General features: G+C 41.9%; 1 protein-coding gene and 1 long non-coding RNA gene across 3 annotated transcripts in view; one reads left to right on the forward strand and one right to left on the reverse strand.

The window, feature by feature from the left end:
- The window catches only part of alk (ALK receptor tyrosine kinase), a 247,612-nt gene extending 238,470 nt beyond the window's left edge, over positions 1-9,142 (forward strand). For both annotated transcript variants that reach the window (XM_015036882.1, XM_015036881.1), the window contains exons 25-28: positions 5,133-5,234; positions 5,343-5,477; positions 5,647-5,737; positions 6,632-9,142. In XM_015036882.1, coding sequence (XP_014892368.1) covers positions 5,133-5,234; positions 5,343-5,477; positions 5,647-5,737; positions 6,632-7,669 — 1,366 coding nt within the window. In that variant the 3' untranslated portion in view covers positions 7,670-9,142. The remainder of the gene's footprint in view (positions 1-5,132; positions 5,235-5,342; positions 5,478-5,646; positions 5,738-6,631) is intronic.
- Positions 202-13,389, reverse strand: LOC106950197 (uncharacterized). The gene is made up of 3 exons (XR_001425563.1): positions 13,168-13,389; positions 12,968-13,057; positions 202-1,167 (listed from the first exon to the last, which is right to left on the reverse strand). It is a non-coding gene; the product is annotated as an uncharacterized LOC106950197 (long non-coding RNA).
- Positions 13,390-13,395: the final 6 nt, after the last annotated feature.

The following is a 13,395-nucleotide window of genomic DNA, read 5'->3' on the forward strand; positions in this document are numbered from 1 at the left end:
AAGCATTAGACAGAGAATACGATTCAAACATTTCTAGAGAAACTCAAGCTAAACTAAATCATTTGAAACTAAATGCTTAGCATCATCATGGTGCTAAATTCTCCACCGATCTACAACGGACTCTTTCTGTCCTTTTCTGCATATTTTCCATTTCCAAATTCAACTATTTCTATATTACATTTTCACATTTTTTGTTTGCCTAGTTGTAATGTTTTTTTTTTAATCCTTAAAACTCAAAAACATAAATACAAATCAGTTCTGATTCTGCCGTGTAATAAGGGGGTAGTTAAAAAAAATAGATGGTGTGAGACCTGGTTGCTTAGACACAACACTGGTTCATTAATTAGAGTAAAAAATGTTTTCCTTGGACCTTTTGGCACAAAAAAATCCTAATTTAATTGGATCCTCTAAAATATTTTTAGTTGGCACAGTATGATGGGTATAAAATTATATATCTGCTACCACAAAGTGGTTCGCAAGAAACTTGTGGACTGAAATTTGTCAAATTATAATAAGTGTAATTTAACGGTATATCAATGGTTTGAAAGTCTGAGTAAGTTTTTAATAGTTTTTCTGCCTTGTGTAATAAAAACATGTTTGAGTTCAGCTGTGTTATTCATCGCTTTGCTTTACCGACTCATCATTTAATCTATGTCGGCTCATCTGCAGCTGAACAATGTCTTAGTTATTCTAAAATTCCTGCAAACACAGTTTAATGCGATGAAGTTTAGATGAACCGGGAATCCAGCAGGGAGAGCTGCCAAGCCTTTCATCGTCCCAGAAATTAGAGCAGAGGGAATCTGTCGCAGCGTTTCTCGGCATCAACGCCGCACTCCTGAATCATCCGACAGGGAAAGCTGCTGAGGAGCCGCACCAGGACAGCCTGATGTAACTGCGGATGTCAGATGCAGGTTCTGGTCCCTTCCTGGTGACACGGTGTCAGGGTTTCATGATCCCCGTTTTGATCATATCTGGCAACTTAACTGTTGTATTATTTCGGCCAATTCACGCTGTGGTGCCAAGAGACACGGACGACTATTTCTGAGGCGATGGCCGGGGACAGGAAGCACAGTGAGCGGCGAGGACTCGGCTAAATGCCAGATTTTTATACTCGCAGGCGTACCAGCATGCACAGGTTCACTCAGCCTCACAGGTGTAGATGAACAGCTGTAGTCAAAATAAAAACAAAATAAAAAAACGTTTTATTCTTCTTAAATTATCAGGCTTTACTAGTTGGGACTCAACAGGAATAGTAACTATTTACATTTTTTTTTTTAAATGTAGTTATGTAGTAAACAGAGAAGAAAACATGTACAAGCTGTGTGTGATATACAGAGTGATCAACATATATAATTAGGTAAAGTGGATATAAAAAGTGAAAGCACTCTTGTTAAAATGCTGCAACAAGATGATTTAATCTTTTATGTAACTTTTAAAACTCAACAAAAAAAAACCATCCAAAAAGTCTTTAAGTCTTAAGGCAGAAAAAAAAAAAAAACGTAATGTGGTTATAAGTTGCACACTCTTAAACTTAAACTAAGACTTTGCTGAAGTAACTTTCGATTCTTTTCCAGCTCCCTGTTTTTCAGGAAGACATCTACCAGCATGTCACATCTTCACTTCCCAACTTTTTCCCCACGCTTCTTTGCAAAAACACTATCAGATTGTCTTATCCACAGCCCCCACTGAAAGACTCGGATTTGGTTCTGGACTCAGTTTTGCTGATCTCTCACACCTTCAGTTTTATAGCAAATCTAAAGGTTGTAGGCCCAAAATGTCTGGGATTCAGAGTTGTTCTAAAGAGAAAAGTAACCCCACACCTTGTTTCTTCTGTCGTTGTGTTTCATAAGATCACAGTTCCTTCTCCCATGTGAGGTTTTAGCCGGGCGTGGCTGTTTGATTATAAGACGAAGCCTGATGATGGGGAGGAACCCAAACAGGCAGGATGAAGATTGCAGCGTCTTTTGCGTTGCTATGGCCTGTGCAACTTCCGTTTCTAAATCTTGAGAGTTCAAAAGGATGCTAGGAAGAAAGTGAGACCGTCTGTGTAAGCTGAATGTCGACACAATCTGGGACAGATCCCTCCAGAACCATAAGACCGATGACAAAAACACAGAAAATGACCAAATTATTGACAGGCCTGTAGGAGTGCATCTAGGTGCAGGCTGGACGTCCAGCTCACCAGCTACAGGTGTTAGAGTCAGGCCATCCTGACCTCCGCTGTTGCTTTTTACACTGATTCATCTTCGGAGTTACACCAACAGAACCACACAGGCATGAAAAGCTTTCGGTTTCCTGAGATGACCTAATCCTCCCTAATCCACTGCTCACTGAAAAAGGTCTTCATCAAAATATTTACCTGCTCTCTCCAACAGATAAAGCAATAAGCAGCAGAACAAAAAGCGTGTGTTGATCGATGTTTCGCAGCAACCTTGGTATTCTTCTAGAAGCAGCTCTGTGGGAAAGCTGCTTTTGTCTCATTGAAGCTTTGCTGCTGTTCTTTATAAGGACGGACACGACGATTAGAGGAGCACAAAGGAATGGGTGGGGGAGACGATGATGGCAGCATCCCGTTCTGTAATTGTACGTCCAAACGTGTTGCCATGAACCATTTCCCTTCACTGCTGGGATCCTTTTACTTTAAGTGAAAGATTAAGGCGCCGGGTGAATTAGAGCCCTGCAGGAGCATTTAGATAATCTGTCAAGCAAACAGAATCTGTTAGTGATTGTTTTCTCTGCCTCAGCGACTGGGTCATTTTCCACTGCCAATCGTATAAGTATGCATTTCCCTTTTAACTGCATTAGCAGCTTGCATGTCATCTGAATTCATTTCTGCTCACTGAGCCCCTGAAGACCCACAGCTGCAGCTCCGAGTTAAAGGAAATTAGCATTCCGACTTTGGATTTCAAGAAATCCGGGGAATTTGTATTTTAATACACTAGAGCAACAGTAACTCTGGACAAATGAACCTGCTTTTGTTTCACTTCTGAGGCTGAGCTACAGATTGGCTGTACTGCATGAATATTGCTTGTCTTATTAGGCCTCTGCAAATGTTGCGTTTAGTATTTGGACAAACGCCTCTTTCAACAAGTCCAGTGTTGTGTTTTGCTTAAACTGCAGAGCTTTGACTCTTTGCCTCATTCAGAGCTGAATCTCCAATAATCAAAATGCAAAATCTTCAACCCTGTATTGTTTATCACTTAGAGTTATTGCCAATAAATTAGAGTATTTATTCCAATTAGGCTGGTTTGTCAGATTAAAAGCATAATTTGAAAAAAGGAACAACCTTCAAGCAAGATTTTAAAAAAGTCAGAATTTGTGGACTTTCAAATATTTAAAGTCAGGTTCAATTATGTACAAACTTGCACTAATATTTGGTCCGGTGTTGCTTTTAGCTTGGCTGCACCTGCGTCACATTTTGGAGACATAGTCAAACATCTGGCAGAATGCTGGCTGGATATTTAGAGGATTTGGAGTTGATTTAAATTTCAATTAAGTAACAATTTTCAGCAATGTTTATACTTTATCTGCTGCAGAAGTTTTGTGTTTTTCCAAATTGAGTCTGGAAGTGTATATGGGAGAATTGTCCTGCAGGTTTCAGTCAAGAAATACCACACTATGTCATTGGTTAGGCTCATTTGGGACCAGATCGTTGAAGTTTGGCAAAAACACGACCGGATCCAGACCAGGAAATCCACCGGATTTAAATGAATCTCAGATTCTGTCGAGAGGAGAGGTCAGAAGTTTGTTGATGTCTCCAAAGAGTGTCTGATTGAGCTGCTTCAAAGGTTCCTTTACCCATCAGTGGGCATGAATTTATTTGAGCCTGTATATTTAAATAAATAAAAATCCAAACTCGGTCTTTCAGTTCTAGTTGAGAACGGTGTTTGATCCGTCTAAGCTGGAAATAGAGCGGCTCAAATAAACCGCGTGAAGTGGAACTTCATGTCCATGATGTTAGCTTCTCAGATGAGCCGCATTTATCCAAGCTTCTGCTGCGTTATCCATCTATGTATCCATCCAAAAAGAACCAGTTGGGTTGTTTGCTGTAATAAGAGATCCGTTCTGGTCAGCTGTGGCACAAATCAGAAAAGCAGCTGCGGCTCCTTTACCAAGTTCCAAAATATGATGGCCTGCGGCTGACAACCGCCTAGCACCCCCTGTATTATTTATCATTAAGTGCTTTCTTTGTTTATGAAGCAGTGTTTGGGGAGAAAATTGACATTTTATGACTAAGTTAAATGCCAAATTGATTTACTGCTCTGCAGAAGCAGAAGATGCCAAACGAAGGCAGCTGCGACACCACAGATCATAAATCCTCAGATGCTTCTTTTTCTTCATGGACGCGGAGTGGCAGCCCCTCACATCTGTCCTCGCTCTGCGCAATAAAGCAGGCAGAGACCTTGATGAGCATCAGAAATCAGATATAACACAGATGAGATCCTTTCTTTACCCGTGCCAGGAATTAGAAACAGCTCAGTGAGTGATAGCCTCCCTTTCTTTCCTAATTGGACATTCTTTTAGAGTTCCCAACACCAACCCAATCTGCAAATTAGGTTTATGGAAAAATGTAGAGGCTGTTTCAATCAAGGACAATTTAAATAGCTCAACACAACTAATGTTACCAGTGTAATCTCCAAATTCAACACAGAAAGCCACTAAATTACTTTAAATGTTGAACCTGTTCAACCCCTTCATGACAAGCGTCTTTAGTACTTTTATACTGTTCTGACCTGCTGCTCCTAGTGAATCTTGACAAACATCTCTAGACTAAAGGCTTCCATCTCATTCATATTCTCGATATTCAATCAGATAGTTCAGCAAAGTTCAAATCAGGAAAAAAATGTGGCCTCTAGTATCTTCTTTTCAAGTCTTAAAAGAAAATCGTCCAATAATTCCTAAACTTCAACATCCCAGGATCCTCTGGACACCTTCTTGTATCCATCTTGCTGAGATCTAAAAATGTGTTGCACCCCATTTCAGATGTGTTAAGTTTTTTAGTTTTAATTGTTTAACTTGCCATGAGCCTGGATTGACAAAGCAACCAGACCCCACACAGAAAAGCCATTGGGAAGCTTTGTGGTTTTCAGCTGCAGCTGATCGTCCTTTTCAAACTCTGTTTATTTGCGTAGGGCGAGTTACTACAGAAAGGGCGGGCGCGCCATGTTACCGGTGAAATGGATGCCACCTGAAGCCTTCATGGAGGGCATCTTCACGTCCAAGACAGACACGTGGTGAGAATCCTAAGCTTGCCGTCATCTTATGCTCCATTTTCCATCCTCTGTTCTCAGGTTTGACGACATTCGTCGTTTAAGTCTAAATGTTTTTTTTTCTCATCACAGGTCATTTGGTGTGCTGCTGTGGGAGATCTTCTCTCTGGGGTACATGCCTTATCCGAGTCGCAGCAACCAGGAAGTGTTGGAGTTTGTTACCAATGGAGGGAGGATGGACCCGCCTAAAAACTGTCCTGGGCCAGTGTAAGCATGTAGTTTCATTGCTTCTTTACAGTTCCTTATGATAATACGTCCATTCTTCTGAATAAAACCCACAAAGACACCATAACCTTTTTAACAGAGGCCACCAGATTGTTATTCACGATGCTGTGCACTTTAATAAGGACATTAACTAATTTCTGCCGTCTTTTAGGTACCGCATTATGACCCAGAGCTGGCAGCACCAGCCTGAAGATCGACCCAACTTCTCTACCATTCTGGAGAGACTCGACTACTGCTTACAGGTAAACCAAACTCTGTTATCAGCTATAAATAGTAGTAGAAGTTTAATTTGTGTAATTAGTACATTTCTGATGATTCTTTCATCTGTTCAGATGTACTGAAAATGTTATTTTCAGTCAACTTGAGTCTAATGTTTTAAAGATGCAAAAACAACTCTAGCCTACAGAGTTATAGTTCCAGATGGGAGACCACCAAAACGTTTAACAGAGACGCACTCACTTGACATCTCAACAATCATCACGTTTCTCCATCACTACGACTACAGGTGTGGAAAACTCAGCTCCAAGTCAAGCAGGCAATCAGTGCAAAGTCTAGAAATGTAATTAATACTAAATATTGCAGTCCACAGTTACTGTAAGAAGCAACAAAAACGAAGGACATGTGGAATAGCACAGCAGGGTCAGTGGACACAATAGCTTAAATGTCATCCTGACCTCAAACAACCAAACATCTTTGGGCTAAATTAAATGAAGACTTGGACCAGGCCTTCGAGTCCAACATCGGTGTTTGACCTCAGAAATGTGCTTCTGAAAAAATTCCCAGAAAAAACAAGCACTCTTAAGGTTTCCCGGAATAGTGTGTGCCGTCAGTTGTGGGTGTTTGAATGCAGACAAGTGAATACTTTTGGCAGCAGGATGTCAGTCAGTGTTACAAAGACACTTGAAGGTAAATATGGGTCCTCAACCAAAAATAGCTGAATGATTCAGTCCATTACCGCAGATTTAGGAACATGTGCCAGTGTTTTCTGCCAGAGTTTCTTTATTCATCTGAGAGTCTGATGAATAATAATGAAGCACAGCTGCACTCAAAGTCTCGTACCCTCATGTAGCGAACACGAAAACATGATTAATAAACAAACGAAACAGGGTTTTTATGTGATGTAAACCTCGTTTCAGGACCCGGATGTGGTGACCATGGCTCTGCCTGTCGAGTATGGGCCCGTTCCTGAGGAGGAGGAACAAGTACCTGTGCACCCAGAGGACCCCGCAGTGCCGGCAGTTCTGCTGAATGCCCAGGTGCCTGATGGGGAGGCTTCGCAGCTGCCCCCGTCCTATCCCACAGAGGACAGGAGAGGGGAGCATGTGGTCCTAACCAGCGCAGCAGCGGAGGCCAAAGCACCGACGCCGGCTCCGTCCCAGCCATGCATTCACCAGCCTCACATGCAGACCTCTGTGACCAACACGGTCACCTCTGCTGCCCCGTCCACACTCACTGCCAAGGGACCTCACCCCGCAGCCCAGCCGAGCTCGGAGGGAGGACACATAAACCTGGCTTTTACCCAGGGTCACCCGCAGGAGAAGGACGGCCACGGCGGGAAAAACACCAGTCTGTGGAATCCCACGTACGGCTCGTGGTTCCTGCAGCAGCAGAGGAAGCAGCAGCAGCAGCGGCAGGGAGGGGTGGGAGGACCGGGGGGCAGCGCCGGCAGGGTGCCCGGCGAGGGGCAGGAGCACGTGGGCCGGACAGTGGCTGAAGTGGCGGGCTCGCTAGGTCTCCAGCACCAGCACAAGCAGTTTCAGCATCAGCTCCAGCAGCAACACCAGCTGCAGCTGCTGCACCACCAGCAGCAGCAGCAGGGTCTCTGCAGGCCACTGCTGCCTCCCCCGCCTCCTCCTGCTGCCCAGTCACCTCTGCTCTTAGATTCAACGGCCTTGCCCCCAGTTCCCTTGTACCGACTTAGGCGGTTCCCCTGTGGGAACATTGGGTACGGCTACCAGGATCCGGGCCTGCCGCTGGACGCCAACCCCCGTCTCCCCCAGCAAGGCACCTCCATGGGCTCAGCAGCCCACCAGAGAGGGCCATCCATGCCCGCTCCGATGACCCTGGGCCGTGCGGGTATGTCAGAGGACAACCGGCCGCTGCTCGTTACCATGGGGACAGTGCAGGACACAAGGCTGCCCAGGATGGAGGGCCATAACGCCACCGTGCTTTAGCCCAGAAAGTCTCTTAGTTTTGGTTCTTCATGTTGAGGCAGAACCTCTCTCTGAAATGGGTCTTTTACAGGACACGCCCCACCCCAGCCCCCCTGGAGACCTGAAGCACATAAAAAAAGCTTTGAGAGGTGGACAGAGAAGAAAATACAGAGTAAAAGAATTTTAAGTCTCAAAAATGTATTTTTTCATCGTTGAGTAAACCGAGAAAGAAAGTTTGACTTCCTGTGTGTTTGTGGCTGGAAGGACTTGAGGGAGGAAAATGATTTTATTTTACCAGACGGCTTGATTGACTCGAGTGCTGGTGGCCCACTGCTACCACTCCACTACAGAACCAGAACCATGGCGCGGTACAGAACTTTGACTATTTTTCAAAAGTCAGACACTGGATTACCAGACAAATTTATACTGGGGGAAAGGATTTAAAAAAAAAAAAGTGTAGATGTTTTGCTTGCCTGCTTGTTTATTTATAAATTCATTTATTTATTATTTGGAAGTGGCAGTATAAATTATTGAACGCCTCTTCAAAGCCAACTTTTTTTTTTTAAATCTGCTTTCATATATTTTTATCAGTACAGAGCAAAAACAATCCCAAAAAAATGTAACTCAGGTTACAATCGATCCGTTTGTTGTTTAAGGTGAATCTAAAAGATTGAAGGCACATCTAAAGACCGTTTACTCTGTTAAATATTTCTTTTCCCTCTACATATGGAAACCATTGTTATTGTTGGATTGATCTTGTACTTTGATTTCCATCTCTAATTTGTATATTTTATCCCTTTTTTCTATCCTAGGATGGCTGTTGTGGAATATAAATGTGTGAAAACACGGTTTTTTGCTCCCATCGTTAACGAGTCTGTTCTGATTGGTTATTGAGTATTTTTTTTTGAAGCCTTTGCTTTGATGGTATTTGGTCGGTCCATGAGCTGTTGCCACACTCTGTATTTAAAGTTTTCTATCGGCTGATCAGTTATTTTGCTTCGTCTCCTGTGCCTGTGTTGAACCACGTTCACTCCGTGTTCCTCTTTTCACGGCTCACCTGTCGTTTGATGTATAAAACCCAAATGCACATGTAAATGTTGTATAATTATAAAGTATTGTACTATGGCTCTGGTAAAAGCTGTACATTGCCCTTCAGAAAAAAAAAAGAAAAAAAAAAACATCCGCCAAAATTAATAAATTACTATATAATGATTACATTTGCTTGCAGCTTTTGTTTCAGGTCTTTACAAGTTGTTAACAGTAAATGGCCCCAGAGGTACTGGTTGATTTTGGTTCACCTGCAGACCAGAACCGAGCCTGTAGAGGATTCTGCACGTTTTAGACGGACAACATGAGAGCAGAAATGTTCGGAGGTCACCAGACAGAGGATTCGTCCCATCGCCAAAGGGGAAAGATACACGTTTACACTCCTTTTCATTCATGGCTTATTTTAGTCGTTACATTAACTATTCTTATTTGTTGTGTGAATTAAATTTTTAAAAAAAATGCATAGCTTCGTTTTGTCCACTTGTATTTGAAGCTTCAGTCATGTTTCAGGTTTAGATAAATCTGCAACCAGCAGCAATAAATGATTACATTTCACCTCATTCAGTTTTGGTTTGTTTTCAGTACAACCCTGCATGCTTCCCTGCTGCCACATCATCAGCTGACTTGTAGGCTGCATGTTGGATCAATTTCAACATTTAGAGCAGTGGGTCTGGAAAACCACTGCTTTATTTTTTTTATTTTCAGCCAATCTTCTGTAGATTTGTTCTAGTTGGGATCATTATCCTGTCGAGTCATTTCTCAAAATACTTTAGTCAATTACTGCACGTTGCTCAAACCATCGTTCCTCCTCCATCATGCTCTACAGATGGTGCACAGTGTTTTCTATTCTATGCTGCAAAGTATCCATTTTATATGTTGTTTTATTTATTTTTGATATTTAAAACATCCCTAAACCAGTTCCTGTGTTACATGTCCTTTAGAAATTTAAAGTTTTGAGAGGGCAAACTTGTAATACTTTTTTTCCATTACTATTATAGTACTTGAAAAGTGTTTAAAAATATATATATATTTTTCACAAAACTTTCTGGGACAATCAGCCTGCAAAATTTGTTACCACAACAGACCTGTTTGTAACTGGCAGCATTGCTGATGTCCCGCCATCTTGACGACGACCAGCAAGCCTCCAATCACTCCAGTCTTTACAGAGCTGCTCACACTGATGAGCACTTAATTGGCACCTTCTGGCTGCTACTTCTCCAAATTGTAGATTAACAATCAAACCAGGATTTAGCTCAGAGTTTTGGGAGTACTTCAAGTATTTACAATTTTGGAACAAAAGTTAAAGTCGTTACTGTTCTGATCCAACAACATTGCATCTCCGTCTGACTCCATAACCCATCAACAACCAACCTTGTGAATGTCGTCCTCACCCCTGCTCACACTATCACTCTTCAGTTTGTATCTAGCTGCAAGTGATTAAATTATCATTGTTCGCCTTTGGTTGTTTTCGCAGTGACATGAATTTTACTCAATATGACAATTTCTCCGTACTGAGCTGCTCCGCAAGCAGAGCCGGCGTCTTTTGGAGCACAGCGGAGCTGAAAATGAGAGAACAAAAGGGCAAGAAGAGTGCAAGTCTCTCCAGACGCTCAGGAGGAAGCTTCGCTTATAAAGATGCCAGACTTGCTTTCATCGACATTCATTCCGACCTTAGCTTCAAGAGGGCGAGCTGAAACCCAAGAACGCTACTTCAGGACAACAAGCTGGAGCCGTTCTCACCTGCTTCTAACCAGGAACGTAAAGACAAGCGATCCTCAACAGGAAACGCTTCCTGACAGCCCCACGCAGACACTAAAGACTGCTTCATCATCCCATAGAAACTGTTCAGACAGAGCCGCTGCTCTCCTGAGCTGAAGCCTCGAGCAGCATCTCCGTAATAAACATGCAAAGCACTGCAGTCCTGCTGGAGAGGAGGAGCAGTGGTGATGAAGGTGAAACACTAGTTATTATCCAATTGAAAATTCTGGCCCGATCTCCAGGTCAGATTAGAAACCGGCTCAGGAGAAAGCTACAGTAACAGCTGGTGTAGCTAACAAAGGCAAGTACAGCAGCTCATTTCGGTAATTTAGATGTACAATAAACAGGATTACGTACAGCGAGCTGGTCATAATAGTACATAAACCCGGCAGAGGTGAATGGAGACCCAACAGGATTATCTGTGTATTGTAAACACGAACAAAGGCTTGAGCAGCTGCCGATTTGTATTTATCTGGAAACGGCAAACTGGATTCCTCAGCTGAGCTCCTTCATCTCTCCTTCACACAAAATAGTCTGAGCTCACTGATCATTTGTCTCCTGTTGGGCAAACGGCACTAAGCGCTTCCATCCAGAGAAAATTATTTCATCACATTCAGCTGATAAAAAGCTGAACCTTTGCTACTTCACACAAATATTTATGTAGAAAATATTTTTGAGTGTCATTTGAACAGAGAAGTGAAAATTTCTTCTCTGGACCGTAGTTGTACATAAAGTAACATGTCTAATTAGATATTAACTACAATTTCTCAAAATAAGCAAAGCAGTGTATTGGTAGAGTTGTTGCCTTGCAGGAGATAGTCGCACTGTAAAGTTCAGAAAAATCTAGCTTTTCATGATTTATTGTTAATAAAAATAACTCAAAATAGAAGCTTTTTTTAAATTCCAACCACGGCTGTCAAGTTTTATACTTCAGACTTTTTTTTTTTTTTAAAGACGGTCCATGTGTCTCAAGACTAATTAGTGAACACCAGTGAATTTGTAGAAAACCCATTAGATTTTTCTCCTCCACAGATAAATTTACCTGAATTACATTTTTAGTTGTAGAATTTTCCTGCCATAAAAATTAGTCTCAGTTTATTTTTTTTAACACATTTTTGCATGGAGTGCCAATAACTGGAGGGTGCCATCAACCAGCATTAAGCATCTCATGTCAGGAATTGTGACCTTTTCGTAAACTTGTTTACTTACATGCTGTCTTTGGGTAGTCTGGATGTTTCATGAGTCACAAATGTTTTGTTGACTAAAACCAAACACAATCCATCCCAAAGTAAACAAATCGATGCAAAACCTCAAATTCCAGCAAAACCTTTGAACGGCCCAAACTGACGGCAAAATCTTTACTAGTAGCACCAAATTAGCCGAGGGCTCAGAACAAAACATCCAGCAGATGAGAACGACTATCTGGATTCAAAAGAAAGGGCAAAAAGCTAACTGGTTCAAAAGACATCATCAGGACTGAAGCAGATCCAGCATCTCGCAGATATTTAAAGATGAAAGCGAGGCGTGAGTCAGTCTCCTAAAAGACCTGTGTTCATGTACAACGATGCTCAGCTGGTTTTTGTTTCATGTTAACATTTTTCAGTTTCTCGGGGTTAAATTGCTCAAAGACGACATGAATCGAAAGAATGAAAGCACGTTTTCCTTTAGAAACCAGTAAACTGTCCCCTAAACATGCATCAGTTGGTTCCTGATACAGAAATCCCTCCTCGCCGTATCTGCCACCCGATGTTTGAACTAGAAAACCTGGATGAGATTCTGGTCTTGATTACCGGGATCATAGTTTCAAAAGAGGAAACGGCTACAAAAGATCAACGCAGAGCTTCCAGAAATATAATCTAAGCAGGACAAGATAGCGAAGAAATGCTCAATAATAATAATAATAATAGAACACATCTGAACAAAGAGCAATCGCTTATTAAATAAATCTATAATAAGAAAGCAGAGGATGTGGGTAGGCACAATTAGGCGGCACAGGACCAGATATCTACAGGAAGCTACTTCATGATTTCAAAGCCTCTCTTCCTGCACGCAGCTTCTCCGCGTGACGTCTGAACCCTCGCTGCATTTCTCATCGGCTGCAGGTCTCCTGCTTGCTTTTACATCTACAACTTGTTTTCATAGGCACTTCTGCTAAAAGTAATATTGCCACACAGCATGAACATGTGTTTCTTGTTTCTTTTCAGAACCACTTCTCCAAATAAACTAACAGGCTGGATGCACAACCTTAGGGGTAACTTATAGGCAGACAAGCATGATGGATGACTTTAGTGGTAATTTAAAGGAGTGCTAAAAATTAATAACAGGATTAATCTGATACATACATGCTCAGGGACAACACACGACAGTAAAACCTCAAAGGAGTCAAGAACATTTACAATATCGAGAAAATGAAAAAAAAAAACTTTACAGAAATAACAGACGGTTCATTTTAATGTAAATGAAAAATAATTGATTTTTGTGTGTTATGAGCTGGTAAGTGTTTGGAGTCCTAACCTGATGACTTTTTCTGTTCCTCTCCACTGACTTTAGAAGCAGGTGAAGTTGTCCCAGAAACATCAACATTTCAGAAAAATGTCTGAAAACCTGAATGAACAGAAGCAAAGGATGGATCACAGGTCCAACAGAATGCTACGAGAGACTGATGGTCAGAAATTCACCCAACAAGATGTTGCATCAGTAATGGTTCTACTCACTGTTTTCAATCATTTAGTTTTTCACCTACAAATCCATCTCAGTACTTTGGAGTAAACGCTGCCTCTGCTGAACCCTCTCCCCTGTTTAGGACTATAGAGATAAACAATAAGCATAGAAAACAATTTACAGCAAGCAATCAAGCCTCAATTTGCTCCACAATCATGGCATAATGTGACATGTCATTCCTATTCGACGCCAAATTTGTGAATGCTGGTTCCATCGGGGGG

The sequence above is a fragment of the Poecilia latipinna genome, unplaced genomic scaffold (assembly GCF_001443285.1).
Source record: "Poecilia latipinna isolate Pla-1442-1.1 unplaced genomic scaffold, P_latipinna-1.0 Scaffold384, whole genome shotgun sequence".
Taxonomy (NCBI): Eukaryota; Metazoa; Chordata; class Actinopteri; order Cyprinodontiformes; family Poeciliidae; genus Poecilia; species Poecilia latipinna.